Below are 18344 nucleotides of genomic sequence, written 5' to 3'. Positions count from 1 at the left end.
TGACTTGAGTGGATTTTGTGCAGTTATAAGTTTGTTTTTAGTTCAGTGTCCACATGTGGAAGCTATTTATCTGTAGTCCACAATTCCTGGGACTTGTTACTCCTCCACTGTTCCTTCCATTTCAATATTCACCGTGTGTCAGGTCCATAAAAGTTGACATATTTTACATCTGATTCAACTTGGAAAGTGCCATGGTCACAAAATGACCACACCCCTGAGTGCAAGCAAGGGACTTAGATTGAACTTGTTAAATAAAAGCACGTACGCACTCAGTTTTAATATAATTTACTGCCCCCTGCTGGAATGGCATGTGAGCCCAGAATGTAGTTAGCAATGTTGGATAGCTTCTCCAAAAATAATCCTATCAACAGTCTGTTTTGGTGGTGTTCATCCTTGACCCAAAATATACAAGCATACCAAACTGCAAGTGTCAGCTGTACTCTTTCCGTGATCAAAGTTGCACACAGGCACACACTCATGCAGAGCTTTTTGTCTTTTTCACATTCTGCTACAAGGAGTTGCTTCTAATTGTAGACACAAAGATGGTGGCTGAAGAAACCAAATGCTATACACATCTTACTTATGGTACTAACAACAAAATTGAATTGACTAAACCAATTGAACTACAAACACAATAAATCAATAATACTAACAACACTTAAAATAACATGAACCACAATAACATTTAAAAGCCCAAACTCCCATGATGCGTTGCAGCATTGTTTACTGGTTAGCTATACATGCTAATTTCTCCAAAAGTATTTGTCCTATCAACTTTGTTTTCGCAGTGTTCATCCCTTACCCAAAATACACAAGCATACTAAATGGTAAACGTCAGCACCGTGGTTTCTGCACGATTGAAGCCAAACGCATGCAGTTTGTCCTCCCCCTCCTGTTTTCCCCGGTCAGTATGTTGAGCTGGTGTATTGCATTCAAATTGCAGGGGAATTGAGGCGACACCACAGCCTGCCTGCTGAAAGAACCACCACAACCCATTAGTTCCAAATCCAGCCTGAGCCATACATGTATTCCACCCACACTGCAGAGTCCTGGTTCCAAATCTGGGCTCTGGGGTCCACATAGTAAATAATGAGTCTGATATGAAGTGGTATGTGTTTTATTGTGCAAAATCATGCTGGTTTCTTCAGGAAGTAAACATTTAGCATTTTCAAACAGCAGCATTGACAGCAATCTGACAACCTTCTTGAAATCCTGCAAGGTTTCTGGTCAGTGGACTCGGTTCATATCAGCAACGAAATCAACAGCATTCAGGTGTGACCATGAAATGTGACGAGTGCTTACATTCAGGAAATTACTTCAGCATCAGCTTGTGGCACATCGAGAGGGAAACTGATATAACAAACCTTTTTCTGGTGGATACCATTCAATAAAAAAATACAATTTTTCATTAGTGCAGTGTGGAACAGTGGCACTATGGTTACACATGGAAAACAAATCATGGTCCAGTACAGCCAACATGCAATATGAAGTGACGACACCTTGTTGAGGACTGATATAATAATGACCAGTGATGCCGGTAACGCGTTACTCTAATCTGACCGCTTTTTTTTTTTAGTAACGAGTAATCTAACGCGTTAATCTTTCCAAATCAGTAATCAGATTAAAGTTACTTCTCCATGTCACTGTGCGTTACTATTATTTTTCATTGTGGGTCGATAGCAGCATTAAACTTGGTCTGTGGGCAGGAGGTCGGGGTTCGACTGAACTGACCACTTTCAGCGAGCTGTGACCTTTTCATCCGCGTTTTTTTTGCAGCTGCTCGACTCGTCGTCACCTCTTAAAGCGCGGTGATCAGCACACCTGCACTGAGCTTTACAAAGTCATTTTTATGCTTTATTTTTCTCCTTTATTTAGAATTCTGAGCTGAGCCGCTCCGTATCGTCTCGTTAAAAACAGCTGATCCTCCGCGACGCGTCAACAACTAACACTATTTTCCACTCAAATGCACCTAAACTCTCTTTCTGAGGACCACATGATGTGAAAACGCAATAAAACTTTCTTACCTGTAAATCTGGTCCTGTTTTCTGCATAAATAAATGTTATTCATTCTTTGCGCTCAAACGCCAAAGCAGGGGCGAATCGAGATGGAATGGGGGCGTGGGGCAAGGATGTGCCCCCCTCACAACACCCCCTAGATTAAAGGTCCAGTTTTTAAGCCGTTTTTTACTACAACTACTAATACTGCTTAAAATAATAATTTCGACAAGTAAAATGTTTAGAGAATTTAAATGTTAGAAAAATGTTAGAATTTAATAGTTACATTTATAAACAATGTAGGTTTGAAATTGCAAGTTTTACTGTTACAGTGCTGTCAACAGTTAAATATGAGGTCAAGAAAGAGGTCTTTATTTTACTTTTTATAAAACAAGTATTTGTTTTCATTGAAGTCAAGAAAGGGTGACTATAAAGTAGTTTTGGCAAAACAGGTATCTGTCATGTTGACGTGGGTTGTTGTCGGCAGCTGGGGAATAACTAAAAAAAATAACTAGTAATCTAACTTAGTTACTTTTACAATTGAGTAATCAGTAAAGTAACTAAGTTACTTTTACAAGGAGTAATCAGTAATTGGATTACTTTTTCAAAGTAACTGTGGCAACACTGATAATGACTTAGTTAGTCCCTGTGCCAGGCAGGTTTCTGGTACTACCTCAGGTGACTTTAAACATTTGGGTCAGTGAGTGATTACACAGGGGCCACAATTTGCACCACATTTGTCTGAACTTAAGAATGACAAAAACATAGTTTGGACTATTTATCGATTAAAGTAACAGGAGTAAAACCTGCAAAAATGACAAAAACTTAAATTTAAGTTTGTACAGCTCTCAAATGCTACCAGTTGCTCCAACTGTGGTTAAAAAAAAAGTGATGCAAATTAGTGGTTGTGCAAATAGGATTTTTTTTTTTTTTTTTTTTTTTTTTTTTTTTTTAAGTAATGGTGTGCACCATCTGGTATGTTTATCCAGTTACACATTAAAAACTGTGTCAGGATCCAAAGGTCACTGATCTTGTTTGACTGTTACTTTAGAGACCAAGCACTCAGAAGCGTCAATGACATTTTTCAATCCTTTTAGCTAAACCAATAATTTGGATGAACTTTTACCAAAATTGCAGCAACTTCAATTTCTGACTCGTCTAAAAACTTGTTTCTGTTTTTAACCAAATATCTCCATAACGTTTAGTCATATACAGTCCAAACTATAGCTTTTTGTAATCACTGAGGTCAGACAAATAATGCAAATATACTTTTCAACATAATTGGAGCATTTTTATGTTTTGACCCCTGTGGAATTCTTCAATGACCCAAATATAGCTGCCGCTCTGCAGCATGATAACTTGAAGCTGGACTGCAAGTGTTTAGTCTCCTTAGGTGGTACTGACTAAGTCAAAAATATTTTTCACTGTGAAGAGTGCTGTCTTTGTGCATGTCAGACTTTGGATGCGTTTCCACAGCGGTCTCTACACTGAATCATTAAAAAAAAAAACAGCCTTGCTGTACTCTTCAGCAGTGACATTTTACTCTTGAATTTATTTATTTATTTTGGTACTTATTAGTTTGTGACGGGTGAGCGGGACAGAAAACATTACTGCCATTTTACCCTGAATGATGGATGCACCATTGCCATGGAGAACCAAAAGTCTACAGTTGATTGTAGAGGACAAAAGCCCAGATAATTTTGCACAGTGCACTTTATACAACACCAACACAGATCCTTGTCTTTTGACTGGTTGCTTGTACAGTAGTCTTCGGAATAATAGCAGTTGTATGCGACTAAAAAGATTAATCCAGGTTTTGAGTATATTTCTTATTGTTACATGGGAAACAAGGTACCAGTAGATTCTCACAAATCCAACAAGACCAAGCATTCATGATATGCACACTCTTAAGGATATGAAATTGGGCTATTAGTAAAAAAAAAAAAGTAGAAAAGGGGGTGTGGCATAGTAGTGTGGCATTCAGTCAGTGAGTTTGTCACTTTTGTGGAACAAACAGGTGTGAATCAGGTGTCCCCTATTTAAGGATGAAGCCAGCACCTGGTGAACATGCTTTTCTCTTTGAAAGCCTGAGGAAAATGGGACATTCAAGACATTGTTCAGAAGAACAGCATAGTTTGATTAAAAAGTTGATAGGAGAGGGGGAAACTTATACGCAGGTGCAAAAAATGATAGGCTGTTCATCTGCAATGATCTCCAATGCTTTAAAATGGGGGGGGGGGGGGGGGGGGGACGTGTGGAAGAAAACTGAAAACAACCATCAAAATGGATAGAAGAATAACCAGAATGGCAAAGGCTCACCCATTGATCAGCTCCAGGATGATCAAAGACAGTCTGGAGTTACCTGTAAGTGCTGTGACAGTTAGAAGACACCTGTGTGAAGCTAATTTATTTGCAAGAATCCCCCACAAAGTCCCTCTGTTAAATAAAAGACATGTGCAGAAGAGGTTTCAATTTGCCAAAGAACACATGAACTGGCCTAAAGAGAAATGGAGGAATATTTTGTGGACTGATGAGAGTAAAATTGTTCTTTTTGGGTCCAAGGGCCGCAGACAGTTTGTGAGACGACCCCCAAACTCTGAATTCAAGCCACAGTTCACAGTGAAGACAGTGAAGCATGGTGGTGCAAGCATCATGATATGGGCATGTTTCTCCTACTATGGTGTTGGGCCTATATATCGCATACCAGGTATCATGGATCAGTTTGGATATGTCAAAATACTTGAGGTCATGTTGCCTTATGCTGAAGAGGACATGCCCTTGAAATTGATGTTTCAACAAGACAATGACCCCAAGCACACTAGTAAACAAGTAAAATCTTGGTTCCAAACCAACAAAATTAATGCCTCGCAGATGTGAAGAAATCATTAAAAACTGTGGTTATACAACTAAATACTAGTTTAGTGATTCACAGGATTGCTAAAAAAGCAGTTTGAACATAATAGTTTTGAGTTTGTAGCATCAAAAGCAGATGCTATTATTATTGTGAACACCCCCTTTTATACTTTTTTTTTTTTACTAATAGCCCAATTTCATAGCCTTAAGAGTGTGCATATCATGAATGCTTGATCTTGTTGGATGTGTGAGAATCTACTGAATCTAATGGTACCTTGTTTCCCATGTAACAATAAGAAATATACTCAAAACCTGGATTAATCTTTTTAGTCACATAGCACTAGTATTATTCTGAACACTACTGTACATCACATGGCACTGATATTTTGTCTCATTTTATAGAAAAATAATTATGATTTATGTAAAATCAATTGTACAGTTTGGTTCTATTTACTGTTCATTTTGGATCCATACGTTTGGCTCCACTGAGCAACTCTTTCTGTAAAAATGCAACCATGATACAAGGAAGCCAAATCCAGTATGCTATAAGGCCATTAGAAGCTTACAGAGATGCAAGGTAAAGTGCTCAACAAGGCCTTGCCTTTCAACTCATGAAAATATTTTTGCCATTGCACTCATAAGCATTCATTATTTGTATTACATCCTGCCTTTCTGTGCACATTATGCCATATCAGGATGTGGTCATACAGTCTGAAGTTTGTCAGATTATATTTGAGAGTTTTGAGAGGCCCTAATGTAAAGCTCAGAAACTAACCAGTACTATGGTAACTGGTCAAAAGCAGTCACCCATCTCTCAGATCTCGGTTATCACTGAGGCTACAGAGCAGATCTTCACTGTAAGTTACTCTGAGGTTCTATCTGATCCACTTGAACCTTTCTTAACGTAGATTATCCATTTTTGACCAGTGACCCTTCTCTATATGTCATAAAGAGATCACACACACACCTTCAACCACTTATCTGAGATCAGACTGCAGGGGGCTGGAGCCTATCCCAGCAGTCACAGGGTGTGAGGATGCCAGTCTATTACAGGGCCACATATAGTCAAACAAACACCTTCACACCCACATGTACACCTACAGACAATTTAAAGTTTCCAATTTACCTAGCCTGCATGTCTTTGGATGTGGGACTTGGGAGGAAGCCGGAGCACCCAGCGAGAACCCACACAAACATGGGGAGAACACGCATACGCCACACAGAAAGGCCACAGGTGGGAATCAATCCCATAATCTTCTTGCTGTGAGGCAACAGTGCTAACCTCTAAGCCACCGTGCTGCCATAAAGATCAGCAATTCAACTATTTATTTTCACGTGCAAAAAATAAATTTTATAGAATGCTCAAAGTGTAGTTCCTTTTGATTTTTTTTTTTTAACTATTTGAGTCATAAAAAGTTTTCTTCTTCACCACTATAATTTTGATCTTTAATCTTCCTGTAAAGGTTATGCAGTGTTATATCACAAACATGATCCAAAATTTGCATCATCTGTGTGTGTGAGTGGGTGATATCTGTGAGAAAGCATCAACACTGATATTTTGGCCATGTGCATGATTGAGCACATAGGTGTGTGAATGTTGAGGACCCCAGTGGCTGGAAGAAGGCCAAGGGGACGACCAAACTTCACCTGGCTATGGCAGATAGATGTATATTTTAGAGACGTGGCGAATGACCAGTTGTCTGCCTGAATGGTTGCCGTCCAGGACCCGAGGCGTCTCTGTGGTGTCATGAATGCAGTGAAGTGCGACAGCAGCTCATGCTCCCAGACTTGACCTGAATTTAGAAATTCCAACTTTCCAGTTTCCATCCAATGTACTCTGAATGTCAAAGCACTTTCTCCATGTCATCTCAAAGATCTCACAGATGGAATTTAGTATATTTGCCACTCGATTTTGTGGAAATTGGAAGGGAGCTACACCTTTAAGAATCACAGCTGAACACCACTACATTTAATGTCTGAAATGCAGAAAAAAAATTGTATATTAAGAGTAATTTTTTGACACGAAAATTAAAACTAGTTCAAATATCTTTAAGGTTTATCTTTTAGGTTAATAAGGTTTGTGACAAAATAATGGGGTACTTTTGCTCAGGCCTTTAAATTACAAAGTAGGGCTGTATTACAACCCTGAATCATAGTACGCTGGGATCACATGGACAATTCAAAAACAAAGTGATACTTACATTTACTTCGACTTCTGTTTCATTGCAAGCACAATGAATCAAAGACATTTCATGTTTTATGTGGCCAACCTCATTTCATTTGTTAATATGCATCCATTCTTACATTTCAGGCCTACAGCACATTCCCAACAAAGTTGGGACAAGGGCAGTTTATTCTAAATATAAGGATTAAATCACTTTACAGTCAGTTTTCTTGACAACAGTCAGGGGCAAATGTTTCCCCATTCCCAGTTTCTCCACTTCCATCCACAGAAGCCAATAATTCTTTCAAAGCCGTTTGGGTGGCTTCCAGCACAGTCACTCAGTTTTTGAGAACTGTCTACTTGGCACAGATTTCTCACACAGAACCATTGTAGTTAACATTTCTTAATGATATAACTGAAGACCAAGACATTCAGTGACTTGGAAATGTTCGTGTATCCATCCAATGACTTGTGTCAAGAAAACTGGTTGTAAAGGTGATGATTTAACCCTTATATTTAGAATAAATTGCCTCAATCTCAAAATTTCTTAAATGTGTTGCAGGCCTTTAAATATAAGAATGGGTGGATATTAAGAAATGAAGTTGACCACAAAAAAACCTGAGATATTTTTGGTTCACACTGTCTGCAGTGAAACAGAAGTCAAAGTAAATATAAGAATCACGGCAGCACCCCCCCCCCCCCCCCAATTTGCATTTTTCCATATAATCCCACTTTTATCTGATTTGATTTTGTAGGTCATGTAGTTTACAGGTGAATGTTTGGAATAAAACTTGTCCCTCCATGGCACAGCATCCACTCATCAGCGTCCGTAGTCAGCCATAAGACAGGAAAAATTGGGATAAAGGAGGTAGGATCTCCGTCGGTATGTCACATTCCTTTCATCGGTACCCTAACTGATTAAAACGGCAAACACTGCTCCTGTTCCAGCATCCAGCAGATCTCTGAAGAACCAACTGTCTTGGACTTTGTCTCCTCGTCAAGAGTCCTTGGTATGTGAGATTTGTCTCCACAGCAGAGCTTTCAGATTATTCAGGATAAGTGAGTGCTCCATGTTTATCTGTCCAGCGTTGGCCTTCAGAGCCATACAGGCATACAGCTGCCTCTCCAGCTCCTCGCTCAGGCTTGAAGGCACACCACGCAGCAGGTAGTCCTTCAGTGCACTGCATGCCTTTGCCAAGTTTGGCTGGACTGGTTCCCCCCTGCACTTTCTCTCAGACATGTCACAGGATGCCCAACAGTCCACCCCATACACACAGTCTGCATCCGTCTCACATGTCAGCACGCGCATGGCACGCCGGAACTCGTCCTCAGGAACCACAACTTGCGTGTTCGTCAGACGGAACTCATGATGATCAGTGTAACCAAAGTGTGCCACTGCGAGGTCACAAATCAGAAAGCTGCCGTAGGTGCCGTGGAAGATGTCCTCAACCAGCTCCAGGAGGCCCATAGAGATCTTAGCTTTTCGAGGCCAGGAAGGAGTGAACCACTGATCCATGGCACGCTGCAACCCGGCAGGAACCCAGGACACCAGTGGCCAGGGTAAGGACAAACCGTACAGGGGTCCATAGGGAACGCGCTCTATCATGTACAAGTCCCCGCAGTAGCCGAGGAGGCGAGGAGTGTGTCCACGGTCCTGGAGCAGCAGGCCCAACAACACCTCAAAGAACAACAGAAACCTGTATCATCTCACATCTGGACACTAATCGCACTGAAACAAGGTGTGCAGTGTGTTTAGTATGTTCTCACTCGCTGACCGGCAATATACCTCATCTAGCTGCAGCAGCGCCCATGCAGAGCGTGCTTCCGGCAAGGACATGTGACCATCCTTGTTGCCATCAGCGACAGAGAGGATCTGACTGACCAGACTTGCGAGGTTTGTCTGAGCTCCAAGTTTAGACTGAAATGACAGAAAATACATCACCGTCCAACAAAATCCAAACACAACAGGAACACACTGATATTTGAGAAGTGAAATGAAGGTATCTAAAGTTTCTAGTATTTACAGAAAGTGTGTAATAATTATTTAAACAAAATTGGGAAGGTGCATATATTTGGGCACCCTTGTCATTTGACTGACTTGAATACATTTAGCACTAATTACTGGAACACAAAATTGGTTTGGTAAGGACACAAAAAGCTATCTCAGAGATTTCAGCTGTCAGTTTCCACTGAGAGGAACACAGTGAGGAAATGGAAGACCACAGACACAGTACTAGTTAAGGCGCGAAGTGGCAGACCAAGAAAAATCTCAGATAAGCTGAAGTGAAGGATGGTGGGAACAGTCATAGTCAACACACAGACCTACTCCAAAGACCTACAACACGATCTTGCTGCAGATAGTGTCTCTGTGCTTCATTCAACTATACTATACACTTTGCACAAAGAGATGTTGTATGATGCTGTAATGCAGAGGAAGCCTTTTCTGCTTACAGGCCACAAACAGAGTCGCTTGAAGTATGCTAAAGCACATTTGGACAAGCCAGCTTCATTTTGGAATAAGGAGCTGTTGACTGATGAAACTCAAATTGAGTTATTTGGCATAACAAGGGGCGGTATGTATAGCTGAAAAAGAACACAGCATTCCAAGAAAAACACTTGCTACCTACAGTAAAATTTGGAGGTGGTTCCATCATGCTGTGGGGCTGTGTGGCCAGTGCAGGTACTGGGAATCTTGTAAAAGTTGAGGGTCACATGGATTCCAGTCAACATCAGCAGATTCTTGAGAACAATGTTCATGAATCAGTGACAAAGCTGAAGTTGGACCGGGGCTGGATGTTTCAACAAGACAAAACACTAGACACTGCTCAAAATCTAATAAGGCGTTCATGCAGAGGAACAAGTACAACATTCTAGAATGGTCATCTCAGTCCCCCGACCTGAATATTATTGAAAATCTGTAAAAACTGACTGAATGATCATAACAGGTAGCAGGCAGAGCAGTGTCACCATCCACAGTGAAGCAAGTTTGGCTTTGCCGTGGACTGAGAGGGTGCAGATCAAGAAAGAAGCTTCTGCTCCAAATCTGACACTTTCAAGCTAGACTGAAATTTGCAGCTGCCCACACGGACAAGGTTTTATGGTCACATGAGACAAAGATTGCGCTATTTGGCCACAATGACAACAGGTATACTTCAACAAATAAATGTGTTGCTTTCAAACCTAAGAGCACTGTACCAGCTGCAAGCACGATGGTGGTAGCATCATGTTCTGGGACTGTTTTACTGCCAGTGGTACTGGTGCATTGCACAAAGTGGAAGGAATAATGGAGGACTACCACCAAATTCAACGACGTCTCCACAAATCAACAGCTAAACAGTTGATATATGTCCACAATTGGGTGTTCCAACAGGACAATGATAAAAAAAAAAAACCCAAAAACTGATTATGGGTTGGATAAAGCAGGCTAGCATTAAGCCTCTGGAATTGCCTCCCCAAAGTCCCGACCTCAACCCTACTGAAAATTTGTGGACCATACTTAAAAGTCGGGTCCATGCCCAGTAACCAACCAATTTAAATTAACTCTACCAAGTCCGCCAAGAAGAGTGGTCATATGTCCAGCCAGAATTATGGCAGAAGCTTCTGCTACCAAGAAGCATCCAGTTGAGGTGCACCCTGCCAAGGAACATTTAACAAATATTAATGGGGATGTATGCATATCTTTGAGCCTGTGTGTATAATTTTGATCCTGTGTGGATTTGAGAAAATCCAAAATAAATTAAAAGTCGTGCACTCAGTTCTTGTTTTTTGGAGTCATTCATGATATATGCTGTCCAATCATTCCACAAAAAAAAAAAAAAAAAAAAAAAACAAGTTCAAAGACATCATTAAAGGCCTCTAATTACCATATTCATGCCCATGATTATGTATGTAAAGGTCTGACCACAACTGTATGACTCTCCCTGGACCGGATCAAAGTCTGATGCAGGTTACATCCACAGGCGAGACCAGTACCCATTTATAGCTGGGTGGACTGGGACAATGTAAAGTAAGCATCTTGTCCCAGGACACAAGCAGGTAGCATGAGTGGAATTCAAACCCACATCTAGATACTGGCAGGCCAGTTCCTTAACTGCTGACCAAGTTTGGAAGAAATCAGCAAAAGGATGAGCCGACCCACAAAGGGGCAGCAATTCTATTCTCATTTAAATTCTACTGTCGCAAACAATTACATTATCTGAATTGTATATTATAATTAATTCACACATTTACAATTTTAAATCAGACCTTCAGGTTCTTATGTGTGATCAGTGTAACTAATGTGTTTGCATTTTGTTAGCACAACCTCTCCCAAACATTTTGGATTTCAGTGAGACGTTACACAGTCGAAGCACACCATATGAATAATGTGCATGGAGGACAATAATTTCAATCCAAAGCCTTCAAGAGAAAAGATAATCAGACTTTTTTATATTAATAACCACATTTGTCATTTACATATAAATAGACCTGTTTCAAGACTGAGGATGACCTGTCTTTTTGGTGCTGGTACCACATACCTTGAGGTGGTTGAAGACCATCTCCTTGAACTTCTCTACTGACGTGCCTCTGGTGGGTTTGTCGAAAACATGGGCCTCTTTCCGCAGCTCAGGCTCGTCCCCCAACTCATAATGGACAACGTCTCCCAGTTTACAGCGGATCGTCCCGTCATGGTCCCCCCAGCTGCCGGTGTATACCTTAGAAACAGTGGCATGGCAAGAAATGCTGAAAGTGATCAGATCAGACCCGGCGCCACGAGGGGGCGTTTGGGGGCGACGCCCCCTCACGTCACCAACCCCGCCCCCTCGGATGTGAGAGTTATCAAAAAATAAAAATAAAAAAGAAAGAAAAAGAAATACCGTAAATATAGCAAAATATTAGTTATTCAATAATATCACGTATTTAACAAATAAACCAAATTAATTAACTAAAGTAATTAATTTTAAAACAAATGGATATGGCGTGTGTCTGTGTTCAAGCGATTTGATAGGTTGAGGGTTGCACTTGTCAGTGTGGCAGAGGGCAAGGATCCTGAGTCCAGCGATTATGGCAAGGTGGACGAACTAAAGCATGCTCAATTTATTCAAGCAGTGTCAGAGCTGGAGTTCCTGGGATTCGTCAAGTCCACCAAGCAAAAGGCAGATGAGATCATGCAGCACGACTCACTTGTGCCATTCCACAGTTCAAGCTGAAGCTCCTCAGGATGCCCCTGCAGGTGTTCCACCTGCTGTTGTAACCGATGAGCGGGAGAACGATCTGAGCCAGAGGAGCGAGAGGAGACTCACGTGCAGCCAGATATCTCTGCACCTCCTCCAGTCCGGCGGAGGAAGAAGCGCGCGCACAATTAAACCCTGCTGCACCGCATTCAGTTTGATTGCTGACACCAAGTCGGCTAAAAGTCTAATTTCAGTGCTCTTCAGCGTGCTCCTGCAGGTGTTCCACCTGCTGCATGTGCCTGATGTTTGGGAAAATGCGCGAGACGAGAGCCGCATGAAGCCACACATCTGGCTCTGTCCTCCTCCTCCTCTCTGCGCCACTCCATGGCACAGAGCCCAACTACGCATGCAGTCACAAGTTCTTCTGAAAAACTGAAGCGATCTGAATTTGGTTGGATGAATATGGGTGTGTGTGTGGAGACAATTCACCTCGTTCACAACGTGACAGAACTTAACGATGCGCTGTTACGCACAATAGCGTGCAACAACACAATTCTCAGTTGTCAGGTGTCCTCAGGAACTGCTGCAATGTGTTACCACACGTTACGATTAATGGCACGTGTTGCTGGAGAATTATCAGGAACCATTACGCACGGTCAAGAATAATGTTCCGCGTTGTTGCGCTATTGCGCGTAACAGCACATTGTTAAGTTCTGTCACGTTGTGAACGAGGTGAATTGTCTCCACACACACACACCCATATTCATCCAACCGACGTCAGATCGCTCCAATTTTTCAGAAGAACTTTGTGACTGCATGCGTAATTGGGCTCTGTGCCATGGATTGGCGCACATGCCCAATTGCGCTGTGTTTGCACTTGTGATGGAGGGCTGTATGTGGGGTTAATCTACTGTCTCGTGTCGTTTCTCAGATCAGTTGTTGGTTTGGTTTTGTGGTATGCAAGAGATCACTTGACCGAGGGTCTATACGTTCAAGTAATAATTCAAAAAATACTGTCATCACTCTTTACTCTTAGTCAGTATCTTCAACGGTGTACCCAAATACATGAGCTTTCCAGAAGCGCACCCAATTCATTATGCACGCTCAGAGGCACGTCTCCTCCGGTGCGCATTGTTTTTTTGGGGGGGGGGACCCGCCCCCTGTCATAAACTCATCGCCCCCTTAATATTTTTTTTCTGGTGCCGGGCTTGGATCAGATGACTGTTACACAACATTTCCATGAAAGAAATAACTTGTGATTTAAATGTGACAGCGCACAGGTGAGGACAGGTGAAGGTTTTATAGCAGGGGTGGCCAAGTTCGGTCCTCGAGAGCCACCTTCCTGACACTCTTAGTTGTCTCCCTGCTCTAACACACCTGAATCCAATGAAAGACTCGTTAGCAGACTTTTAATGAGCCTTTCATTGGATTCAGGTGTGTTGGAGCAGGGAGACAACTAAGAGTGTCAGGAAGGTGGCTCTCGAGGACCGAACTTGGCCACCCGTTTTATAGGAAGCTAAAGTATGTCCTACCTGGTTGTTTGGCAGCGTAGACAAGCACCTGCCCATGTAGAGCGTTCCTTTATCACACAGACTGCTGCAGGCCGAGCCATCAATGATTCCCCTCCTGTATTTATCACACTGAGAGACAGTTCACACAAATGTGGTTCATGTTTAAAACACTCTGAGTTGACGTCCATTCAGCATGAAAAACACCCAACGGATTTCATTCTCAGGTCAACTCAAGTCATGCTTTCAAAACTGACAACAGCTTCTGAATGCTGCAGGGGGAACGTAGCGTTGCTCATGCACACGTTAAATCATGCCGTTTAATCACAATCAGGGTAACGGGTTCAGAATCAGGCGCTCAGTTACTCACTAGGTTTAGGTGGGAAAAACGTCAAAAATTGATTTTAGAAACATTAACTGCAGGGGTACGAACTTGGCTGCTGGCCATCATTAACAAGCACTTACAGAGGGGGAAAATAAGTATTTGACCCCCTGTCAGTTTTGCAGGTTTTCCAACCTACAAAGAATGGAGAGGACTGTAATTTTTATCGTAGGTACACTTCAACTGTAAGAGACAGAATCTAAAAAAACAAACAAACAAAAAAAAAAATCTAGTAAATCACACTGTATGATTTTTAAATAATTTGCATTTTATTGCATAAAATAAGTATTTGACCCCCAAGAAAAACAGGGATTAACAATTGGTACAGAAACATTTGTCTGCCATTACAGAGGTCAGACATTTCCTGTAGTTTTTCACCAGGTTTTCACACACTGCAGCAGGGATTTTGGTCCACTCCTCCATACAGATCTTCTCCAAATCTTTCAGGTTTGGAGTTTCGGCTCCCTCCAAAGATTTTCTATTGAGTTCAGGTCTGGAGACTGGCCAGACCACTCCAGGACCTTGAAATGCTTCTTACGGAGCCCCTCCTTAGTTGCCCTGGCTGTGTGTTTGGGGTCACTGTCATGCTGGAAGACACAGCCATGACCCATCTTCAATGCTTTTACTGAGGGAAGGAGGTTGTTTGCCAAAATATCGCAATACATGACACCATCCATCCTCCCTTCAATATGGTGCAGTCATTCTGTCCCCTTTGCAGAAGAGCACCCCCAGAGTATGATGTTTCCACCTCCATGCTTCACGGTTGGGATGGTGTTCTTGGGGTTGTTCTCATCCTCTAAACATGGTAAGTGGAGTTGATCCAAAAAAGCTCTATTCTGGTCTCATCTGACCACATGACCTTCTCCCATGTCTTCACTGGATCATCCAGATGGTCACTGGTGAACTTCAAACGGGCCTGGACATGGGCTGGCTTGAGCAGGGGGACCTTGCTGCCCTGCAGGATTTTAAACCATGACAGCATCATGTGTTACTAATGTAATCTTTGTGACTGTGGTCTCAGCTCTCTTCAGGTCACTGACCAGGTCCTCCTGTGTAGTTCTGAGCTTTCTCAGAATCATCCTTACCCCACAAAGTGAGATCTTGCATGGAATCCCAGACTGAGGGAGATTGACAGTCATCTTGTGTTTCTTCCACTTTCTAATAAATAATCATAACAGTTGTTATCTTCTACCAAGCTGCTTGCCTGTTGTCCTGTAGTCCATCCCAGCCTTGTGCAGGTCTACAGTTTTGTCCCTGGTGTCCTTAGACAGCTCTTTGGTCTTGGCTATGGTGGACAGGTTGGAGTGTGATTGATTGAGTGTGTGAACAGGTGTCTTTTATACAGGTAACAAGTTCAAACAGGTGCAATTAATACAGGTAAAGAGTGCAGAATAAGAGGGCTTCTTAAAGAAAAATTAACAGATCTGTGAGAGCCAGAATTCTTGCTGGTTGGTAGGTGATCAAATACTTACTTGCAGCAGTAACATACAAATGAATTATTAAAAAAAAATCATACATTATGATTTCCAGATTTTTTTTTTTTTTAGATTATGTCTCTCACAGTGGACATGCACCTAAGATGAAAATTTCAAACCCCTCCATGATTTCTAAATGGGAGAACATGCAAAACCGCAGGGTGTTCAAATACTTATTTTCCTCACTGTAGGGTGAGACGTTCGGTCATCTGTGGGGAGCTCAGAGTAGAGTCACTGCTCCTTCACGTTGAAAGGAGCCAGCTGAGGTGGTTCAGGCATCTGGTAAGGATGCCTCCTGGGTGCCTCCCTAGTGAGGTGTTCCAGGCACGTCCATCTGGGAGGAGACCCCGGGGAAGACCCAGGACTAGGTGGAGAGATTATATCTCCACACTGGCCTGGGAATGCCTCGGGATCCCCCAGTCAGACGTGGTCAATGTGGAACGGGAAAGAGAAGTCGGGGGTCCCCTGCTGGAGCTGTTGCCCCCACAACCCGAACCTGGAAAAGCGGTGGAAGATGAGTGAGAGTTTTCAACATGATTGGAGCATTTTTAAATTTTGACCCCTGTGTAATTTTTATTGACCCCTGTAGCTCATTAGAGGTCAGCTCCAGGATGGCTCCGTATCTGAAAATAAACATTAGTTAATTTAGAATATGTGTGCCAAATTCCACGCTTTTATCACAAAATGAACAATTTTTATGGAAATTTTAGCTAAGCTGCACCACTAATATGGACACTTTGGTCTACGATAAATTTGGGAGTTGTCTGAGAGCTGCTGGGGACAGACAAGAATAAGCCGAGGGACCCTGAGACCTCTGAGCGTAGGGACAAAGTCCGAGAGGTGAGGTCAAGTTCTCCTGTATACAGTATGTCTGTTACTGTTTCTAAACACCTGAAAAATATTGAGTTGGTGTTTTTTTTTTTTTTTTCATGACAACTGGAGCAGTAAGCTTGAATGTTTTTGATGAATGAACAGAACATTGTTTTTTTATAGCAGTCTGCAATCTGCCTGAGAACATTGAAAACTGCGCTGTCTTTATGGCTTTCCTCCCAAACACAGCCATCATTGGTGCAAAGCACGTTTCAATCAAAACATTAAATATAGTTTCACACAAGCTGTTTTTATAGTTGTAATATTGAATGATGACAAAAATGTGTGCACAGTGTGTACAGGATTACAGCTGACAGCAGAAATGTTCTCTATTAAATATTGTTTTATTGTTCAGATTGTCACCTCTGGGACACGTTTGGGTAAGTTACAGGCATTTGTCGCAGTGTGTCCAGAGATTCAGTCATGTCCGTGTATTTACACGGAACATGTGTGTCCGCATTAAAAGGCGCTGCTACCCATGCCGTTCTTCATGACCGACTTGCGTTGTATTCAACAAAGTAATGGTCTATTCAAACATTTTCTGAGCCAGTAATGTTCTTTATATTTAAGTGCATCTCCCACATATAGCTTTGTTACACACTCACTCTGTTCTGAAGGGGACACAGACGGGGCGTGGAGCAGTGGCAGGTGCCCAGTTGCGCTATTCAAGGATTCAAAGGATTCAAAAGAATTTTATTGTCATATGCACAAAGGAACATGTTCCCTGCACAATGAAATGTGATTACTGCATTTAACCCATCCTAACTGCCAGTTAGGAGCAGAAGTCGCCTTTAGGCGCCCGGGGACCAGCTCCAGATGTATATCCCTGCCTTATGGTCATCAGCAGGGCTGAGCAAACCTTGACCGGCCTCATGACGAAGCCGGCCCGGTACATGAACACATATAAAAAAGCACACACAAGGTAAAAAAGATAAAAAAAAGAAAAATCACCAATATTTGGACTGTGATAAATCAGACACACCACAGAAGAATTACTTGGCGACAAGTTGTGGCTACATCTGAACACAGTTTTTACTTCAAAATCTATACCACAAACATAATCGTTCGGGAACGCTGTCTTGTTGCATCAGTAAAGAAAATCTCCACTTTCAATCTTCATCGTTGGTCAACACGCTGCAGGCTCTGCTGAAAGCAGACTAATATTATGTTTCAAAGGTTTAAGAATGAATCCGAATAGCTTATTTGCCAAATACTGTGTGTGTCATTTATTGCTCATCACTTAAAATAGTCTTGAGCACTACTTTCATTTTAAAATGCATCGTGGTGCACCATGTTGGGTGTGCACATGTCCCACTTAAACCAAATTGCAATTAACCCCTTAATGCCCGAATTTATATAGCTGTATATAAAAAAATGTTTTGTGTGTGTTTTTGCCTTTAAGTAGATGGTAAATAATGTTGAGATTATTCATTTCACTTTTGCACAAAAACTAGATAGTAATATTGGTAATGACTTTATATTATAATGTTATAATAATAATGATGGTATGTTGCAAATTTGCGACAAGGGGCATACAGGTCAATTTGGTAAGTTGCATATTTGAGTCAGAGATTGTAGCATATATGCGACGATGGGCGTTAAGGGGTTAAAAGGAAATACACATGGACAAGATGAAGGCCAATGTCATGTGGCAATGGTTTCTGCAGTTTTAACGTGTGTCAGCAAATCAACAGAACAACAAAGTTTCACCATTATCATTCCTGTTTTAATTATTCTGACAAGCACAAAGTGCATTTATGCATTGGAAGTATTGGAAGTGAATTAATTATGCATCACTACAAATAGTGTGCTTTGAAAAAGTACCAAGCAGTCACATAAATATGATAATAATAATAATAATAGAGAAATCCTGTATAGAAAAAAAGAGATGCATCAATGATCGTCATCACAGCCCGAATCATGAGGTGCCTAGAGAGTCCCACC

General features: G+C 41.7%; 1 protein-coding gene across 1 annotated transcript in view; it reads right to left on the bottom strand.

Annotated features, from left to right (window-relative positions):
• Positions 1-7907: 7907 nt before the first annotated feature.
• Positions 7908-18344, bottom strand: part of dipk1aa (divergent protein kinase domain 1Aa) — a 32811-nt gene continuing 22374 nt past the window's right edge. The window contains exons 3-6 of the mRNA XM_034183534.1: positions 13698-13805; positions 11530-11706; positions 8799-8930; positions 7908-8690 (exon numbers count right to left, since the gene is read on the bottom strand). Coding sequence (XP_034039425.1) covers positions 8010-8690; positions 8799-8930; positions 11530-11706; positions 13698-13805 — 1098 coding nt within the window. The 3' untranslated portion in view covers positions 7908-8009. The remainder of the gene's footprint in view (positions 8691-8798; positions 8931-11529; positions 11707-13697; positions 13806-18344) is intronic.

Source organism: Thalassophryne amazonica, chromosome 12 (genome assembly GCF_902500255.1).
Source record: "Thalassophryne amazonica chromosome 12, fThaAma1.1, whole genome shotgun sequence".
Lineage (NCBI taxonomy): Eukaryota > Metazoa > Chordata > Actinopteri > Batrachoidiformes > Batrachoididae > Thalassophryne > Thalassophryne amazonica.
Note: the sequence above shows the minus strand (reverse complement) of the source record. Positions and strands in the feature narration are given on the sequence as shown.